The 21,718-nt window shown below is 44.7% G+C and overlaps 1 protein-coding gene across 1 annotated transcript in view; it reads left to right on the plus strand.

Annotated features, from left to right (window-relative positions):
* LOC126475047 (patched domain-containing protein 3) overlaps positions 1–21,718 on the plus strand; it is a 402,341-nt gene that overhangs the window by 259,239 nt on the left and 121,384 nt on the right. The window contains exon 3 of the mRNA XM_050102596.1: positions 13,730–14,126. Coding sequence (XP_049958553.1) covers positions 13,730–14,126 — 397 coding nt within the window. The remainder of the gene's footprint in view (positions 1–13,729; positions 14,127–21,718) is intronic.

A 21,718-nucleotide genomic window follows, 5' to 3' on the forward strand; every position in this document is an offset into this window, starting at 1 on the left:
CTTAAGCAAGCGGGGCCCGGGTTGGAGATCTTCTCCGCTCGGGGCCCGGGTGCTGTGTTGTCCTCATCATCGTTTCATCCTCATCACCGGCGCGCGGGTCGCCCGATGTGGCGTAGAATGAAATCAGACCTGCACTTGGCGGCCGAACTTCCCCGAATAGGGACCTCCCGGACAACGATGCCATACGCTCATTTCATTTCATTTTATCAAAGTTTGAAGACAGTCAGGTGTGAAATATGATGCATCGTTGCTATCAAAATCTGTTCATATTACATTGCAGTGACAGCAGTTCGAAACATATTCCTCCGGGAAAAATTCATGAGGTTATATGAATGCGGAATCTTCAGCTGTGATACATATTATGTAAATTGAAGGTGGAGGGGAGGGGCAGAAAGGAGAGGAAACGGAGGAACTATTGATGTCGGCTGTTGTTCGAACCCGTGATCTGCTTACTGGGCAGCTGCATTAGCCACTGCGCCAAGCGTTCGCAGTCCCCATCCACGTTCGCCATGCTCGCTCCTGCGAATAGGTGCCGCTAGGTGGTTCAAATGGTTCAAATGGCTCTGAGCACTATGGGACTTACCTTTGGTCATCAGTCCCCTAGAACTTAGAACTACTTAAACCTAACTAACCTAGGACATCACACACATCCATGCCCGAGGCAGGATTCGAACCTGCGACCGTAGCGGTCGCGCGGTTCCAGACTGTAGCGCCTAGAACCGCTCGGCCACTTCGGCCGGCCCGGTAGGTGGGAGTGCGGTTCGGCCGAAAGGCGTGCCGAGGTAGTCTGCGCAACTGCGATAAACGTAGTGGTTAACGTAACTGCCCAGTAAGCAGAAGATCATGGGTTCGAACACAGTCTCACTCGTTTCCACTGCTTCCGTGTAAAGCACTGTCGCAGCTGAGTCAGTAGTTCCTCCTCTTTCCTTTCCTTTCGCCTTCCCTCCACCTTCAGTTGCCATAACTCTTGGGCTTATACACAAAGAAAATGTGAGGGACGACAATAACCAAGAAATTCCCAGGGGCGACAACCTTACAGCTTACAGAATTGTCGATGAAACTGTAAATCCTAGCTGAACTTTGAATAATAAATGACGTGGCAACTGAAAAAGTTTCATGTCTGGCCGTGAAAACTAATAAAATATAACTTGCCCTCACATGTAGCAAATTAGTGGTTCAGAGAAACTTGTAATTACAGTCTGGGAAAAGCTGGGAATTTCAGAAAAATCTTTCCAGGGAATAATGAAGCCATCCTGGTTTGCTCGTAGTTGCATTTTCTCCGTCGGACACCCGAATGTTTTCATTCTGTGAGTCGCCACGTAGTGACGGGATTTCAGTAGTAGAGTCCTTTCCTCCTTCCGTTCTTTCGGACCACGTAACTGCTCAACTGAAGTATCATCACTCGGCTGTTGCATGCCCCGTCACTTGAGCTGAGCTGAGCAAGCGATGTGTTGCGTAGCGGGCATACACAGCTGTTGCTTCTTCTTGTCACGGGACTCTGCATCGTCACGTAGGTCCACCCATCCCCACCAGCTGACTCATGTAAACAATCTGGGATTGCTAGCCTTTTATGCACACCTCCTTACGGGGTCATTGCCTTGAACGTTGAATAGCACTCCTCTACATCAGTATTCTGGTGTGACCAGCAGGTTCTGTCCCTTCAGTAGCAGCCGTGTAAGAGCGTGCAAACGGACAGTGCCACAACCGACGGAGCATCGCTGCGCGGAGAGAATGTAGGACTAAAAATCTGAGCTTTTTTCGAAAGTTTTCCTTAGTAAGTACTTCATAATTAAGTAACTGAGATGGTGTGCAGAGTATTAACTTCATGAATAGACAAATAAATGAGTAAAAATGATATTAAAAGTATGCTGGTGAGGGTGGCAGTAGGCACAAGTGTTTCCAGTCGCACAACAGGGACAATCAAGTAGGAGGAAGAAATCGTAGCTACAGATACGTACCAACAACTCGACTCCAGGAAAGACGTGGGTGTAGGAGAAGAAAATTTTATATTCGACTAATTTTGGTATACCGACAGTCTTTCCTGATATATTCGTTTCTGATCATTAGTTTCTTAGCTCAGAAGACTCAGTTTAGAATTCTCTTATGTCTCTATAACCTTCGTTCTAAAGGTTTCCAACACACTGTATACATTCTCTCACACACCATATCTTGCCATGAGCGGATGTAGTAGTAATAGGAGTTTGTACACTGAAGCGCCAAAGAAACTGGTGTAGGCATGCTTATTCAAATACAGAGATATGTAAACAGGCAGATACGGCGCAACGCCTATATACACTCCTGGAAATTGAAATAAGAACACCGTGAATTCATTGTCCCAGGAAGGGGAAACTTTATTGACACATTCCAGGGGTCAGATACATCACATGATCACACTGACAGAACCACAGGCACATAGACACAGGCAACAGAGCATGCACAATGTCGGCACTAGTACAGTGTATATCCACCTTTCGCAGCAATGCAGGCTGCTATTCTCCCATGGAGACGATCGTAGAGATGCTGGATGTAGTCCTGTGGAACGGCTTGCCATGCCATTTCCACCTGGCGCCTCAGTTGGACCAGCGTTCGTGCTGGACGTGCAGACCGCGTGAGACGACGCTTCATCCAGTCCCAAACATGCTCAATGGGGGACAGATCCGGAGATCTTGCTGGCCAGGGTAGTTGACTTACACCTTCTAGAGCACGTTGGGTGGCACGGGATACATGCGGACGTGCATTGTCCTGTTGGAACAGCAAGTTCCCTTGCCGGTCTAGGAATGGTAGAACGATGGGTTCGATGACGGTTTGGATGTACCGTGCACTATTCAGTGTCCCCTCGACGATCACCAGTGGTGTACGGCCAGTGTAGGAGATCGCTCCCCACACCATGATGCCCGGTGTTGGCCCTGTGTGCCTCGGTCGTATGCAGTCCTGATTGTGGCGCTCACCTGCACGGCACCAAACACGCATACGACCATCATTGGCACCAAGGCAGAAGCGACTCTCATCGCTGAAGACGACACGTCTCCATTCGTCCCTCCATTCACGCCTGTCGCGACACCACTGGAGACGGGCTGCACGATGTTGGGGCGTGAGCGGAAGACGGCCTAACGGTGTGCGGGACCGTAGCCCAGCTTCATGGAGACGGTTGCGAATGGTCCTCGCCGATACCCCAGGAGCAACAGTGTCCCTAATTTGCTGGGAAGTGGCGGTGCGGTCCCCTACGGCACTGCGTAGGATCCTACGGTCTTGGCGTGCATCCGTGCGTCGCTGCGGTCCGGTCCCAGGTCGACGGGCACGTGCACCTTCCGCCGACCACTGGCGACAACATCGATGTACTGTGGAGACCTCACGCCCCACGTGTTGAGCAATTCGGCGGTACGTCCACCCGGCCTCCCGCATGCCCACTATACGCCCTCACTCAAAGTCCGTCAACTGCACATACGGTTCACGTCCACGCTGTCGCGGCATGCTGCCAGTGTTAAAGACTGCGATGGAGCTCCGTATGCCACGGCAAACTGGCTGACACTGACGGCGGCGGTGCACAAATGCTGCGCAGCTAGCGCCATTCGACGGCCAACACCGCGGTTCCTGGTGTGTCCGCTGTGCCGTGCGTGTGTTCATTGCTTGTACAGCCCTCTCGCAGTGTCCGGAGCAAGTATGGTGGGTCTGACACACCGGTGTCAATGTGTTCTTTTTTCCATTTCCAGGAGTGTAAAACAAGTGTCTAGCGCACTTGTTAGATCGGCTATTGCTGCTACAATGGCGTCACTATGTCTGAAATGCTGAACTGTTTTCCTCAGCCACCCATAAGAAAACCGCTTAATTTCAACACTGGCATCGCCGTACTTACCTGCGTCACAGAGGAGTCAAAAGAAGGGACGAAATGTGAGTGAGAGGGGCGTGTGACCACCTTTCTTTCTTCTCACGAAGGTGGCGTGGGGCACAATTATTGTGAAATTTGGTGTCATTACCTCTCTTTACACGTCACATGAACTTCTGAGCTCTGGCCTGTTTTAGCAAGGGTGGGCACCTTGCTGTTTGAAGAGTCGTCGAGCTCGAGGTTGACGTTGCAGAACACCACACTTTTGCACCGTTACAGAGAAGGGTTGTAGTCAACTTTGAGCCAAATTTTAATCTTCTGCGTCTCAGTGGGACACAGTTACGGGGTTTCGAAATATTGATCCGTTAATTCTGTTGCACAAGTATATCTAAGCGTGTGAGTGTGTGTTTTTTTTTTATCAAGCATCACTTACAGAAACAATTTTTTGAACGTCCTGTCTGTGACAGACGTGTGGCACACGACGAAACACATTCCAGAAACCTACCCTGTCTAAAACAAAGTGCTGAAATCCTTTACGGGTGGAAATTAATTACCGTTAAACAAGCAGCCGTGCCGAATTGCTCACTCTCTGTCTGCGTTGTGTAAACAAAGCACTTGCGTCAGGAATAATACCAACGTTTAGCACGAGAAAGCATTTCCGCGCTCAGCAATTATAGAAACCACGGCATATCAATGGAAATCGGAGATGACGAAAGCAAATTACGTTTGAGCAAGCTCGCTTTCATAAATCAACCGTTGCTTTTAGCGGACCGATTTCGTAACCGCTGCGACATTACAGGTGCTTTCTTCTCATTTAGTCCTAGAATTGCTCCATGTTTAACGAACGGAATTTCTACATAACAGGAAACAACACCTTCATGCTTATAAAAAGCTAACAGACTCACTGATGGGAGATGATAGACTTCGAAGCCATAGTCTTATTACCGTATTGGTTGCGATTCTTGTTACCTACTACTATTATTCTAAGTAATGTCTGTTATTGTTGAGATTATAGAATTCGGCAAAAAGAGAAATATAATTCTCTGACAAACATTCTTTGTCACGATAACGTGCGTAAGACCAATCGTAAAATGAGGAGAGCTGTTCAAACAAACGTGACAAACATGAATCAGCTTTTAATATCTGGTGTCTGCTCTGCCAGCCTCTTCATCTCAGAGCAGTGTCTCCAGTTATTTCGTAAGTATTCCGATTTCTATTTTCCCCCTCTAGTACACACTGTTCCTTCTTCGAGTTAGTGTTTTACACATTTTTTCCTGCAGTTTTTCGGAGAACACCCTCATTTCTTACATAACATTTGTAATTTCTTTCTGTAAGGTCGGATATTGAACACTTCTCTTTTTCCTGCCATTTTCCACACAGTCCTTGATTAACAACGTATAGGGTGGTCAGAAACAGTGGAAGTAATTATTAAGGAAAAATTACATGTATTTCGCCGCTTCCGAGTTAATTATCATTGAAGTTAGCCAATCAAACGGTTCCGCGCGCAAATTCAAGCGGTTGATGTGTTCATAGTTTGGGTTCCTAAAACCGAACTAAGAGAGCGATACAAAAATAGAACATGGGACGGTAATAAGGATCGAACCCGAGCCCCACGCCAATGGGAAGGAGGAAGGGAAAGCAGATCCTATGAAAAAAAAATCTATTCCGAGATGATGACCGGTTGGACCTCTCACTTCTCAGAAGCAATTTTTATGTGGGGTCACTGCAGACGACAGACTGCCTGGAAGCTGGCACTGATTTCTCCAGCTCCGGGTCAGTACTGACATCAGAAGCCAGCGCCAGGAGAAAGTCATTCTCTGAATTCTTGATCTGAAACGTGCCTAGCAAAATTGGCGTACTACTCTTCCCCTAGGTGCAGTAATTACCTCATGAGGCGTAAAATATAAGGTTTCAAGTGGATTTCGGTCACAAACTAAATTATTGATAAAAGATAGTTATTATTATCGCTATTAAATAAGTTACCAACAATTGCATTTATTTTTAAAAGATTATCATTAAGACGGGGCGCAGTTTGGTGTAGGTTGCAGCTTGTGAAACGAATGTATCAACATAATATGCCTTACATACTTTTTACTTTGTACCATGAACCTTCGACAGTAAAATTCAGAGAAATACGTTGCATATTGTCATATATCCCTTGAAACTCCCTTCACCTAATTATAGGTAGTTCCCACAAACGACCAGGAATAGCTTCATTATTCGCATTGCAATAGATACGTGAACGAATCGACAGCACGACAGAACAGTAACTACAAAATGAATACAACGACCCTGCAACACATGCATGGTGATATTATTATTATTATTATTGCTAGTGGCAGTGTTCAGACATAAAGCATTGGCTGCTTGAAGCCCGCCAATTTCTGCCTGTTCAGATATAAGGCATCAAGCAATCAAATGATTTCAAGCAATAAGTATAGTGCACAGGCTGATTTTAAATGGGGTTACAGGGTGTGGGTGAAGTAGGTCTGCCTAGGGAGAGGACTGGTGCAGCGGAAACATGTTTTGTAACAACGCTCAATGTGTATAGTTGGCTTCCTTTTCTAAGAAGTAGTTGTAGGTAACATTTGAAATGCGTTGAAAATTGCTCCAGCATTGTATAAAATCGGTTGTTAGAAATAAGCAGTACCGATTGCCTCACTGACCCACTATTTCGTGGTTTAGTACCCCGCCTACAACAACCAAATATTACAAGGTCTTTTTTTTTTTCAACTTCCGATCGGTCGCGAAATTAAAATCACAGTGAAAATCCGGTGAAGTTTGTGCAGATGTGTCGGTCGAGCAGTGTCTGTGACATTTTTGTCTACCGCATCACCCTGCATTTTTCATTTCTTAACGCACAGTCAATATGTGAAGATAACTCCTGCCAAGTATGAACAGCCGTCGGAGAAGTCTCGCCTGATTTCATGGAGCCCACGTAACGGAACAATTCGCGGCCGCTCACTGCAGATGTAACGAAGTTGATCCCGCACCTTTATCGAAGGGTAGGGTTGACCGTCCACCATACAGCTCGGATTTGTCTCTATCTGATTTTCATCCCTTCGCTCACATTAACCGCTGGCTATGAGAACAGAATTAGAATTTTGGCACAGATAACGAACTACAGACCAGCGTAGGGAATGCCTTCTACGACAAAGGTACTGGTAAGTTGGTACCACGCTACGACAAATATCTAAGTCCGAGCGGAGACTATGTAGAGAAGTAGCCCCACGGTTTAGTTAAATGTTGCAGATAAAACATTTTTTATTTTCGCTGTTGTTTCCATTTCGCAACCGATCGGAGGTTGGCGAAAAAATGTCGCTGTATTTATGCTTTGTCATTTAAAAATGAAAGTGTTCAAAGAAAATTCTTTATCATTTTATAGTTTAATTATGGGGTAATGTTGAAGATGGTGCGAGGAGGGGGTGGGGGCTAGTAATTAATAGTTGATAGCACTCATGGGTAATAGTCTCACAAAGATTTGGAATCACTCTTCTAGGTACAGTGTAAACTACCTACGCTTTTATTATTTACTTCTCAAACTCGCTCTTTTCCTTTTTCTTCCCCTGCTGCTCTCCATGCCATATTCTCCAGATGTTTTGTTTATATGTTTTTTCACACTCTGCGGTTAGTTTCAGTAAGCTACAGCATAAGTTTCACGCTGCATAGTCAGTCCATTCCATGTAACATTTTATCCAAGTTTTTCTTACGTAACGTAAAGAGGAGCAATCGTTTGAATGCCACTATGTAGCACTGACGAAAGCACTGCAGCAACTACAATATTGTATTGTGGCCAAGAATGTTCTTTTTTTAATCAATTTTAAAGTATCTTAGCTAGACAAATGATTTTCTCCGACAGAAAAGTTCTCAAAAATTATTTATCCCATTCATGCAAAAGAAAAAGAATACTTCTTTTACATTGGTTATCAAGTACTAAGCATTTCCTAGTCGTGGTGATAAGCAGTCTTCCACCAACTCCACAGCCGTTTGGTTTCAGGGTGATATCCACACCACATATCGATGCATGTAATGATTTTTCACAAAGCAAGGATGTTAGCATGTTGTTACAAATATTTGTTTTCGTTATCTTTGCCCAGAAGCTTGGTGTCTTTGCCAGCTGCGGATCATGAGGGAGTGTTAGCCCTCACGGTCAGGTGGTTATCCAGTTAGCAAATAGGTGGACGTCCTCACCCTGTGAGTGTTTAGTTGCGGACAAGAGTGGCTACATTTTAATAAGAGGCCATGGACGTTAAGACCCTGGGTATCGATGGAAGTTTGCAGTGATACTTCGATCCGGGTCACCCGTCCCATCTTCCCACATGAAAGTGGCTGGAAAAATCGTTCTCTCGCTTGTCCGTTTTTACTGGTTAGTGGTGGTCAGTAGGATCTGAGGACCATTTGGAGCCTTAGCTCCTCTCTCCTATATTCAGAGCAAGTCTGGGTCAGACACATGTTAACGTCATTTCTTCCAGATCAAACTTGGCAATGTCGAATACACCGGTTCTCGTCCAGATCAGCCTTGCTCACACTGAGAACTTGGGTTAATCTGGACTTGGCAGAATCGGGCCTTGGGTTAACATTCGGTGTAACGGCATCGGTTCTGTTTGGTTCTCCATTGACGCTGATGGGCAATTCTATGAGTAAACCGATGAAATGAAATGCGAGTGAAATGGAATTAATGGTTCGATGGGAATGAAATCAGTGATGATGCAGTGCCAAAAAATGATATTTTAAGAAAATTATTTTTGAGAACCATCAAGAGCTGCTGATGAAATAAAGCTGTATTCACCACCAGTTTCCATTAACAGAGAATCATCACGTGACATGATATATAATATTGTTTCTTATTTTATCCGTTATAAATCGTTGATAAAGCCTGCGCCTGTAAATGCGTTGGTCATGTTTATGAAATAATTTATGCTGCCATTTACGATTTTCTGTTATTGATTTCTTACACAACGCGATGAGGAAATGAGTCCATAACGCTCGAAAATACGCACTCGAAAATGGAAAACATTTCCCGATCCGCGTCGTGCGAGAAATAAAGGAAAATCGTAATTATCGGCAAAATAAAATTATTTCAAAAACTAATTCATTGTTTTTACCGTCGCGGGCTTTACAAGCCATTTCTATACGATAAAATAAAATTTATATTATTATGTTAGCTGAGGATTATCTCTTGATCAAAACTGATGGTGAATAATGGTTTATTTCGCCACCAACTCTTTCCGGTTCCTAAATACGATGTTCTTCAAATATTTGCAAGCTACGAGGCACCATCTGCACAAAATATGAACTGTTATGATGTAGCTGGCCTGTCGCTAAACGTGTTCCCAATTTGAGGGTCCGGCGCCTTTTGTGGCGTAATTTCTTCGAGATAGTTTATCAGATATAGGAAGTCGCTATTAGTGGATAATTTCGCTTCCCAAATCACATGATACACTGTTTATGGAAACACTCACCCTGACCTGATGCTCCTACACACCTAATAGTACTACGCCAATTAAAATGTAGCACATGGTGATGAAACACTAACAATGGTGGTAACTTCAATATTGTAACTGAAAAACTCACATTGTTCACTTCTTAAAACAACTCATTACAGTCACTTTTGCACTACTAATCATAGCAGATCTTCTTGTAGACATTTGTTTTATAAATTAGGCATTGTAATAACTGCTACACAGTACGTGTTTTTCCTGATCAGTGTTGTTGCAAATAACTCACTGCACCTCAAAAACAACATTGATGTACATATACAATATGAGAAGAAAAAAAGACATTTATTATTTCACATTAACGTTGACTTAAGCCCAAAAATGGGTGCACATGGCTGCCTCCAAAGTTTTTGATAGCCTATGAAATGATGTAAATTGTCTGGTAGGTAGGAAAGTTAAATCTGAAAGCAAACTTCAAAAAGATTATTCTTGACAATTCCTTCAAGTCTGTACAAGAATTTATTGTTATCCAGTATGTAGAGGAAGGTGGGTACGATTTATTAACGTGCTCCTGAAAAAAAGGCTTGTAACTGATCAGCATGTAGCCGTATGTAGATATGAGAATGTTTAGTATGAATGTAAAAGACTCTTTCCAGATCATTAGGATCAATCGTACAAATGATCAATGGAACGTGAAGCTAAATGACTGCTAGTCAGCCGACTGGAAATTGTACTCTATCTGATTAAAAGTATCAGGACACATCTTAATGCACATTAATATTGTGTCTGCATCCTTCACCTTTATGACGGCTTGAACTCTGCTGGAGAAACTCTATGCGGAGGTATGGTAGTCCATACATGCTCAAGAGTTGAAACCAGAGAACGTAGTGATGGATTCAGGGATCTGGAGTGAAGTCAGCGATCCAACTCATTCCAAAAGTGTCCCATTGGATTCAGGTCGGCACTCTGGACAGGTCAGTCGATTTTAGGAATGTTAATGCCCACAAACCATTGCTTCGGAGATGTTGCTTCACGACAGGTTTCATTGTCGTGGTCACTCATCCATCATCTACGAACTGTTACTTTACCATATGCAGTATGCAATTCTGTAAAATACATTCACATAATTCCGCAATTAGCCTTTCTTAAGGGGGCCACACCCACTCACTAAAACAACCCCCCTGCCGTGAAGCCGTCGGCACACGGACCGTGCATCCGAACGTTGAGCGTGCCGAGTTTCTGACGTCATAGCGTGGAATAGCACGTTCGGGAATCTTTCCGAACGTGCAGAGCAATATCTGGCATGTCAGATATTCTGAGCGTGCGTCTGAGCGTTGACCAATGAGATGGCACAACGCCATCTACGTCACACGCACGCCGTCTCCCTTCAGTACAGCGATGTGAGGCGCCATATTGGCATTCATTTCAAGCCGATATGTATACATGCCGTTTCTGAGCACCAGCAAATTGAGAATCACTGGAAAACCCGTTGTTAACTGTGTGATTCGTTCCAATAAAATAATGAGAACATCATATTCGTGGTAAAAGAATTATTGTAACTAGCATATTATGAGAGTAGGCTATTTGAAGGCAGCTACACACTGAAGATTGTTCTTGGTACAATTTGTTATAATTAAATTTCAATTAGTAACATATCTACGATTAAGGTTTTCAGGAAGGATAAGATAATATGATTAGATACCAAGAGAGTGTTATTGGTTTAGCGTAATGAATAGCGTCGCTGTTTTGTATTGAGTTGTTTGTTGGGGCGGTGGTTCGCGTGCTGACCCAAATTTTTTTCCTAACATTCGCGTTTTTATTAGGTTCTGAAACTTTATCATTAGTTTAATATAAGTATGTACTATAATATCTGATGTTATGTAAATAAAAGTTCACCTTTTTTGAGGGGTGACTTTGTTCGATTGGGTTAATCTACAGGACAGCTTGCGCTACTTGTATAAAGATATTTTGCTCCTTTTTCTTTTACACTTCGTAATTCAAATGTTGCAAAGATTCTGCTACTGGGTAGGAACAGTGATCAAGTGAGACTGACCTTGGGGTTTTACTAAGCTGTGGGAGTGATGAAATAATGTTTATCTTATGCAGAGAAGTATTCCAAATTTGTACCGCACTGTTTGTAATTGAACTTTTATAAGCCTGTGTCCTTATTGATTGGGCATGGTACTCTCCTTTTCGTGGACATTGGAGGAAATGTGCGTTTTAACAGAGCTAATCTGGGAATTTTACGCGCGCCCGTTGAGTAAACAGTGTGATTTACGAACTGGAAACATCCCTCAACTGCCTCTGGTGTGCGTTGCGATCGCGTATACCACGTTGGGGCACACGTACCGTATGCACAAGTCTTATCGTTCCTGAGCGTTCAGCAGCACGTTGAACTTGGCACGCTCGACGTTAACGTTCGACAGCACGGTCCGTGTGCCGACGGCTTAAACACCACCTCCTCCGTACTTCACTATCGGCACTACACACGATGGCAGGTAACGTTCTCCACCCATTTGCCAAACCCAAACCGTTCCATCATGAGGTACGTGAGGCCTACCTTGTCTTGGTTTAGCTGCGGTTGTACCTTTGTGCTTCCTCTTCACAGTCACATCGCCAATAGTCGAATCGGGCAGCTTCAGATGGGTGGAAATGTCCCTGATCGATTTATTTCCACGGTAACATCCAACGACTAGTCCACTTTCGAAGTCACTGAGCTCTGCTGACCGTGTAAGGTGTCAGGCAAATCCAACACCTTCCATGAAAACCCTGACATGATAAGCAAATCCGGCAGTATGTCACATAGCTCCGAATAAATCCTGACATTAAATTAACAAAAGTAATACGATCAACGAGTGAGCAAATGGAATACCACAGACTAACACAAGAACGCCTAAAAGCATGTCATCATGTCATACCTTCCCACCGTGAAACAGACGCAGTTCCGAAGGAAGAAATGAGAACAGAAGCCGAGAGCAGAACCGTGTTAAGCTAGAAGGCCCTACGATAAGGGACGGACACCCACATCGCCGGCTGACTGCCAGGACCACCCCAGCCCATGTTAAAAGCTAGAGCCCTCCAGAAGAACAGTAAAGATCTTACAATAACACTAAATGGGCCATACCAGCTGCAAGTTTTAGCGTGAGACTTTTTCGCGTCTCTGTTACGTTGCAAACGTTAAAAACATTGCCCCACCACGAAAAGTATAACGTTTCTCATTGGATAGACAGGATTTTTGTAGGCGGAGCTTAAGGTTAACATTGAGGCCCTGATTGGTCAGTTGAAAACACAGCTATATAGCTTTTTTTAAACCAACTTCGGTAAATTGTAGTAAAGAGAAGTTAGAGAAGAGTTGCTTCCGAGATGGCGAGGTGTGTGGCGCTGCGCCGCCCGTCGCCCCTGACACTGCCTAACCAACGACAAGGTAATGAACGCATGCGATGCCGCATTTATGAGCTCATAAGGCTTCACTCAGAACTGCAGAAGTTTCATCTGTTACATCCCTTTTTTACGTAATACTAGTGTCAATCGTCAATTAAATCTCATGGTGTTCACATTTGCTACTTGAAGTAAAAATCTGAAACTCGAAGATTTTTCTGTTATATAACTATTGAGAAGCCACATCAGCCACTGTAATTTACGACAAGTTAGATAAGTAATTAAAGATAATTGAGGGTCACTGTAGACCATTTTGATAGTATTCTCTTTCATGAAACTTAACTTAAATCTAGGTTATAGATATGATATGGCATAGGTCATCCTTCGATCCATTGTAGAACTTGGAAACCCATTCAGGGAATATTCGTTCACATTTTTGTTGAACACAGTTGGTTTTTTTCATCCTGTATTAAAATATTTCCTTTTATCAACAGTGCAATTTATAAACAATGTTTTTTGAGTAGAATAAAATTTCCAATGGTAAACTTAACTGCTTTTTCGACGTTATTTTACCAGCTAACTAAAAATAGGAAAGCTTTGAACCCCTTCCACTAAATTTAGTTAGTATTAAGATTCTTTTACAGGGAGTGCAGTGGAGCTGACGCTGAAATCATTAAGTATTTGATTATATAATCGCTAGTATCACTGAACTCTTCTGAACTCTACATGTCATGTGTGGTCTGGCGTCTCCTTACCAGCAACAGGCCCCAGGTTCAAACTAGTCAATTCCCTAAAAAACACGCTCAGAGCGTCGTTGCGCGAAAGTGGTAGGGAGACACGACTTAGGACAAACAGACACCACGTAGAATGTTAGAACCGACCCAACACAATACACGCCGCCTCGGCCTCAAGTGACGTCTAGCGGTCAATTGCGCATTGCGTGCGGGTGTCCAGCTACTTATGATCAGATTATGATAGACAGGACTGTCAGGAGAAACATTTGGTATAGCCTCTCTGCCACGAGGAAAGGAATTTTTTACGTAGTTTTGTACCTCTGCTTCTCCCTGGTGTGACGGTGCTGTGCTTGCAGGCCGGTTCGGGCGCGTGATCGTGACGCCGCGCGAGGGCCACGACATGCTGCGGCAGGAGATCTGGGCGGAGCTGCGCCAGCTGGACGCGCTGATCCAGAACGCGACGGTGCAGTGGGAGGACGGCGAGACGTTCACGTACCGCGAGGTGTGCGCGCGCTGGGAGGACCAGTGCTTCCACAACGACATCCTCGAGCTGGACCACGTGCTGGCCGACGTGGAGACGCGCCGCCTCAACCTCACCTTCCCCATTATGTTCAACCCCGTTACCTGGCACGCGCACGCCTTCCCCGTCTTCTTCGGCGGCACCGTCGTCTCCGACGAGGGCACCATCATCAGCGTGCCCTCGGTGCAGCTCGTCTACTTCGTCACCGCCGACACCAAGCGCCAGGACGCCAGGTACGTCTCCTCGTCTACAGAGTCAACCACGTAATTGCTGATGAGTCTTCCGGACTTACAGCCGTGGTCAAGAAACTTTCGGTTCCTGGCGTTTCGTCCAGAGCTGCGCCGGCCATCTCCTGGCGACGCTGAGTTTTGCCAACTCGGTCGACGTCGCCAAGAGCACCTCCGAAGCTCTGGACGAAACGTCAGGAACGGAAAAGTTTCTTCGAACACGGCCATACAACCCGGAAGACTCATCAGCAGTATGACATCTGGTGCTGAAAGCCTTCATTGAGTCACCAGTCACATGTTCAACATTCTTGTCGTTTCAACCGTGAAAACTACGACAATGTTGGCCTGTAGGTTATTATTAGCCATAACTGTGGAGGACGCAGTATTTCATCTTGTATGTAGGCTGTTTAGCTTTTTATGTTGGTAACGTCCCTAGCGCTCTGTATGAAAATCACTGGCCGTGCTGTGTGCAGTCTGTGGCTGGTTTGCATTCTTGGAATATTTGCTATTGTAGTGTTGGGCAGTTGGATGTGAACAGTGCGTAGCGTTGCGCAGTTGGAGGTGAGCCGCCAGCACTGGTGGATGTGGGGACAGAGATGGCGGAGTTTTGAGAGCGGATGATCTGAACGTGTGTCCATCAGTAAATTTCTAAGACTGGATGTTTGAGCACTGTTAACGTAAATACATTGTTTGTTCTGTATCAAAATCTTTCATTTGCTAACTATGCCAATCACTAGTTAGTGACTTCAGTAGTTAGAATCTTTTATTTAGCTGGCAGTATTCGCGCTTGCTGTATTGTAGTAGTTTGAGTAACGAAGATTTTTGTGAGGTAAGTGATTCATGAAAGGTATAGGTTATTGTTAGTCAGGGCCATTCTTTTGTAGGGATTATTAAAAGTCAGATTGCGTTGCGCTAAAAATATTGTGCGTCAGTTAGTGTTGATCAGAATAAGTAAAGAGAGTAATGTCTAAGTACGTTCAGTTTTGCTCAGTTGTTTGAAAAGCATATAATGTAAGAGGTTTATCAGCACAGTCATTCATAAATTTTTCTAAGGGGATGTTTCAATCTTTTCATCACAAATTTTAATTCAGTAGTGAACACTCTCAAGTACGCCCTTAAACAACTTTCCAGATACTACAACACAAATCAACTTAAACCAAATCCCACAGACTCGAGTGTGTCCTTCTCATATGAGAAACGGGGAAGTTTGTCTCAAATTAAAAATAGTGTTATCACACTGTGAGACTCGAAAATATATAGGAGCACTTGATAGATTACTTACTTTCAAGAAGCACTAAATGAACTGTAAGTGAAAAGTTTCCGCCAGGAACAATCTTCCGCGGAAACTGGCCGAGTCACAATGACGTTATTTTAGTCATCAATCTTCTGACGGGTTTGATGCGGCCACGAATATCTCTCCTGTGCCAAACTTTTCATCTCAGAAAAGCACTTGCAACCTACGCTCTCAATTATTGCTGAATGTATTCCATCTCTGTTTTCCCCTACAGGTTTTTCCCTCTGCAGCTCCCTCTAGTACCTCGAAAATCATTCCCTGATCTCTTAACAGATGCCCTATCATCCTGCCCCTTCTTCTTTGTGTTTTCCACATATTCCTTTACTCACCGATTCTGCTGAGAACTTCCTTATTACTTACCTTATCAGATCATCTAATTTTCAACATTCTTCTGTAGCACCACGTCTCAAATGCTTCCATTTTCTTCTGGTCCGGGTTTCCCACAGTCCATAATCACAGTGGGGTAGTCAACCTGAATCTCTACAAACCTCTGGAATGACACTGCGCTATTCTCAGGCAGAGTATACATGTCCTGTTTGGTATAATTCAACACATGCCAAGCAGGCGAAATAGCTCTCAATGACACCTATAGAACCATAACAGTTTGCCAGAAATTCACTCTAGTCGAATGGCTTTGCCACCTTGTAGGAATAGTACCACGTCCTTTTCGAGGAGAAATAGCTGTGAATAAAGAAAGGAAGAAAGTGGAGCAGGAGAGAATGCATCCTCCGTATGGGCACTAACCGCAACCTCAAAGACTGAATTCAAGGAGGAGTTCCCTTAGAACAACGGCGGGTCTTACAACCGCTGCTAAAACACTAGGTAGTAACTGTATAGAGCTACGACCTACATTTCCCCTGCTTGGAAAAATGTTTAGGAAACACTACCTCCTGGCTATGATGAGAAATGGAGGACTTGGAAGACCCTTGATGGACTTAGATCTGGAGTTGGCAGATCGAACGTCAATTTGGCAAGGTGGGCTTACACTGATGAAGATGCTTCATATGATTCAATGCCGATTGTGTACAGCTCCTTGCACAGGTGAACTTCCAAGGAACAAAAAAAGCGCTGGAAGCGGCTGAGTATTGAACAAAAATAATATAGCCGTAACTGTGTGTTTCTGATAGGAGAATGAATAACCAAATCACAAGTACATCATGTACGGGGAACCCATTTACGAGATTTGAGAGAGTGTTTAACACACGAGTTATTTTAACTGTGAAGCAGACGACTATGGGTCCCCGTGACAGACCTTTTGTATCGGTATATACACTACTGGCCATTAAAATTGCTACATCACGAAGATGACGTGCTACAGACGCGAAATTTAACCGACAGGAAGATGGTGCTGTGATATGCAAATGATTAGCTTTTCAGAGCATTCACATAAGGTTGGCGCCGGTGGTGACACCTACAACGTGCTGACATGAGGAAAGTTTCCAACCGATTTCTCATACACTAACAGCAGCTGACCGGCGTTGCCTGGTGAAACGTTGTTGTGACGCCTCGTGTAAGGAAGAGAAATGCGTACCATCACGTTTCCGACTTTGATAAAGGTCGGATTGTAGCCTATCGCGATTGCGGTTTATCGTATCGCGACATTGTTGCTTGCGTTGGTCGAGATCCAATGGCTGTTAGCAGAATATGGAATCGGTGGTTCAGGAGGGTAATACGGAACACCGTGCTGGATCCCAACGGCCTCGTATCACTAGCAGTCGAGATGACAGGCATCTTAGCCGCATGGCTGTAACGGATCGTGCAGCCACGTCCCGATCCCTGAGTCAACAGATGGGGACGTTTGCAAGACAACAACCATCTGCACGAACAGTTCGACGACGTTTGCAGCAGAATGGACTATCAGCTTGAAGATCAAGGCTGCGGTTACCCTTGACGCTGCATCACAGACAGGAGCACCTGCGATGGTGTGCTCAAAGACGAACGTGGGTGCACGAATGGCAAAACATCATTTTTTTCGGATGAATCCGGGTTCTCTTTACAGCATCATGATGGTCGCGTCCGTGTTTGGCGACATCGCAGTGAACGCACATTGGAAGCGTGTATTCGTCATCGCCATACTGGCGTATCACCCGGCGTGATGGTATGGGGTGCCATTGGTTACACGTCTCGGTCACCTCTTGTTCGCGTTGACGGCACTTTGAACAGTGGACGTTACATTCCAGATGTGTTACGACCCGTGGCTCTACCCTTCATTGGATCCCTGCGAAACCCTACATTTCAGCAGGATAATGCACGACCGCATGCTGCAGGTTCTGTACGGGCCTTTCTGGATACAGAACATGTTCAACTTCTGCACTGGCCAGCACATTCTCCAGATCTCTCATCAATTGAAAACGCCTAGTCAATGGTGGGCGAGCAACTGGCTCGTCATAATACGCCAGTCACTACTCTTGATGAACTGTGGTATCGCGTTGAAGCTGCATGGGCAGCTGTACCTGTACACGCCATCCAAGCTCTGTTTGACTCAATGCCCAGGCGTGTCAAGGCCATTATTATGGCCAGAGGTGGTTGTTCTGGGTACTGATATCTCAGGATCTATGCACCCAAATTGCGTGAAAATGCAATCACATGTCAGTTCTAGTATAATATATTTGTCCAATGAATGCCCGTTTATCATCTGCATTTATTCTTGGTGTAGCAATTTTAATGGCCAGTAGTGTATATCCAGAGATCGCACGGTGGAAGCACGTCAGAATGAGAAGTTATATAGACAGCCGAGATAGGCAGTCACTGTCCAAAGTACACTGAAAATTGTTGCCAAAAAGCTAGTGTAAGTTACGGGGCGCTGCAGCTGGTGAACGACCGGTGAACCGCGTACATGGTCGATAACAGCGGGCAGCCGACAGCCGGGCGAGCATAAGGTCGCCGCCAAAGAATCCGCCGGCGCAGAAAAGATTGTGAGGCGTTCTGATCTGTTACGATCTGTAAGTGACTTGTTAATGATCTGTACCGCACAAAGCTGGATGTACTGCTATTTTTAGACTGTACCGACTGACTGCGAAGGCTATTTGGAGATTTCAAGTGGCGCCTGACCGTACATACTGTACTACGAGGAAATACAGCGGCGTGAACATTAATTTATGCTCGAAGTGGTTTTGTAGTTTTACTCTTGATCGTTTACTCTGCCGAACTGTAGCGATACCATATGACTGAACTGGAAGGCTGGATTGATTAGAGTTAATTTTGGATAGACGATTGAAAATGTATTTTTGCAATGACAGTACGTTTACTCTGCGCCTTTGAGTTTCCCGTGGAAAGTTGTGACTTCAGTGTAACACTCGTTTCACAAGACTTTCTGCAAACGCGAAGTAACTTCATGCTTTTTTCTGCCCCTCGTCTCACTTGCAGCAATTAACTGTCGTCTTAGGCTCCTACCTAACCACACACTTATAAATCGCCACATATTCGTAAATAAAGAGCCAAATATTTGTGAAAAGGAAGAGTATGAATTTTATTTCTGCTCGTTTCAGTCGCATCAATTAAACCAGTCCTGTTAAGTTCCTGCCTAACCTCACACTCGAAAATCGACAATTATTATTTCATTCTTCGTTTTCTAACCGGACGGAAATTCAAATAACTTCGAATATTGCATAACGTGAAAGTGTTCCATTCATAAGGAAGTCACAGAATGCTTTTACACCGCTAAGATGAAAATAATAATAATAAACTCGCATATTGCAGGATACGAACCTGCGTCCTTTGCCTCCATAAACCACGACCTTATCCATTATCCAGGCTTATATTTGGCACTTAAAGATAAAGGTGATATGTTTGTGACAAATTTCCAATGCGCCATTACCTTAAAATGGCATACTGCAAGCTATAATACAAACGTGTTTCATAATTAATTAGTAAATTATTGGCGATAACAACTCACTCCTGGGAGAGCATTCGTATATGAAAGCATTACCCGCAGATAAGTCATTATGTCACGTTTAATTACAGCAATTATTATGATATATGGTATTAGGAACGGCCTGTTGTTATAAATCTCTCATACGCATGCTTGAAGTCCTGTGAGAGGCATGTATCGAACGCTAATAAAAATCGATAGCCTTTCCTGGGGTTGTCAATATTGCGCGTCACGTATGCAGGTGGACTTGTGAAGTGAGTGTTACACGTGATTTTACGCAATATTCTTAATATTCAAGTTCTCTCTCGGCAGTTTCTGGGCAGTCAGACAAGTTTGCGATCCAGGGCTGTATTAATATCGTCAGGTAGTAAAATATTAGGGGGATAATTTCGCATTCCACATATTCCTGTGGTGTCTCCCTACTCGGTGCGCCTAGGTTCCTATGGGCCAGATGGTTGACAAACCACTCAATCCTGTGAATAGGAAAAGCCTGAACGGCATTAGAGGACCGTCACAAGCGTTGCTTCTGTACGGGTAAGAGGTGCATCACAAAGTGCCATTCAAATGACGCGGCAACTGGAAACGTAATCCAAAGCTGAAGTACACGGGACAGTACGATCCTTGTGGGCAAACCGTCTAAATTGCACACAGATTCACCGTGAAAATCTGGAGATACATAAGAAAAGAAACGCCGCATCCAGCCGTAGTGGGATGGTGCCAACAATGTGAGTAAGGCCTCATAGACCTGAGTGATGTTGGTAGGAGAGGAAGGCCATCCACACCGACCACAAACGACAATGTCCAGGCAAGTGAGGAACTGATCCGCAGCAGTCGCAGATTTTTCATCAGTGAGAACGTTCGCCCACCGTTCCTCGAATGGCTCCGTGACCGAGGAGAGGATTTCTACAGTCGTGAAATTCAACGATTGGTAGAACGTACCGACGGTTGTTTACGGAAACGAATGCACTGTTTTCCGCGTGCCCCGACATGCTGCCCTCCACTGCTAGTGCTCCCATCCGCCGTCTGTGAGCGGATATTGCACTTTAACGTCGAGTATAGGCGGTGGTCACATTGATGTGACTGGATGCCACGGTGGAACAAAAGAATGGCGCCCGTATTTTCATTCAGAGAAGCGCTTGGTACCCGAAGTAAAATATCCTTTTACTAGCGCGCGTGACCTGCCTGCGGCGGTTATTCTTCCCCGAAAGCCATCAGCGTCACGAGTGGGGCAGACGGCACTACAAAGCAGCAGGGCCGGGCAGGTTTCCTTTCGAAACAAATCGCATTTGCAACGCAGAGCGGCGCTGTTTCACGCATGGAGGAGGTTCGCGGCGGTGCGAAACCGTGAGACGCGTCTCAATCCGGAGGCCGCGCGCCGAATGTGCAGGCAATCCGGAATTCCCGGGTCGGGCTCTGCAGACCTTGCGCCATTCGCGCTCGTTTGCTAAAGCCGCCAGGCATTCCCCACTGCACGGAGAACCGGCGGGGTGCATCCTGCAGCAACCATCCCTCCTACTGGAGAAATGCCGCAGCGAGAGTCTTGATTACTCTTGGAAGGGTGCCAGCCGACCCCGCTCTCTCTGCTCTCATACGCCCACCACAAAGCTTTCTCTCCTACTTTCAGTGCTGCTCCAACGCTGCAGACAGATGCAATACATAGCGAGTTTCTGGAACCCTGGAAAATTTCTAAAATAAGATAAACAATCCGTACATAAGGATAGCTCCACAGTTCACACTAACACAGAAGGAAGGAAGTAGGAGTAATCCGATGAATTATAGACCCATATCGCTGACGTCGATTTGCGCTAAGGTTTTGAAACATACCTACGTTCAAACATAACGAATTACCTTGAAGAAAACAATTTATTGACACAAAGTCGCCGCTGATTCAGAAAATATCGTTCTTGTTCTTTATTTTAACGAAGTAATGAGTGCCATCGACAGGGGATCTCAAACTGATTCCATATTTTTACATTTACATAAGGCTCTTGACACCTTTCATCACAAGCGACTTCTAATCAAAGTGCATGGCTACGGCGTATCGCCTCAGTTGTGCAACTGGAGTAGTAATTGACGAAAAGTCGTCCAGTAAAACAGAAATGATATCTAGCGTTTCCAAAGGAAGTGTTGTTGGCCCATGCTGTCCCTAATCTATGTAAATGATTTAGGGGATAGTATCAGCAGACATGTTTGATTGTCAGCAGATGATGCTGTCATTTAACGTCTACTAAACTCATCAGAAGATTAAACCCAATTGCAAACTGATTTACACAAGATATTTGTACGATTCGAAAAGTAGTAATCGGCCCTATATAATGAAAAATGTGAAGTCATCCACGTGGGTACTAAAAAGAATCCGTTATATTTCGGTTACTACATAAATCACACTTATGTAAAGACTGATAATTCAGTTAAATACCTAGGAATTACAGT

This window comes from Schistocerca serialis, chromosome 4 (assembly GCF_023864345.2).
Source record: "Schistocerca serialis cubense isolate TAMUIC-IGC-003099 chromosome 4, iqSchSeri2.2, whole genome shotgun sequence".
NCBI lineage: Eukaryota > Metazoa > Arthropoda > Insecta > Orthoptera > Acrididae > Schistocerca > Schistocerca serialis.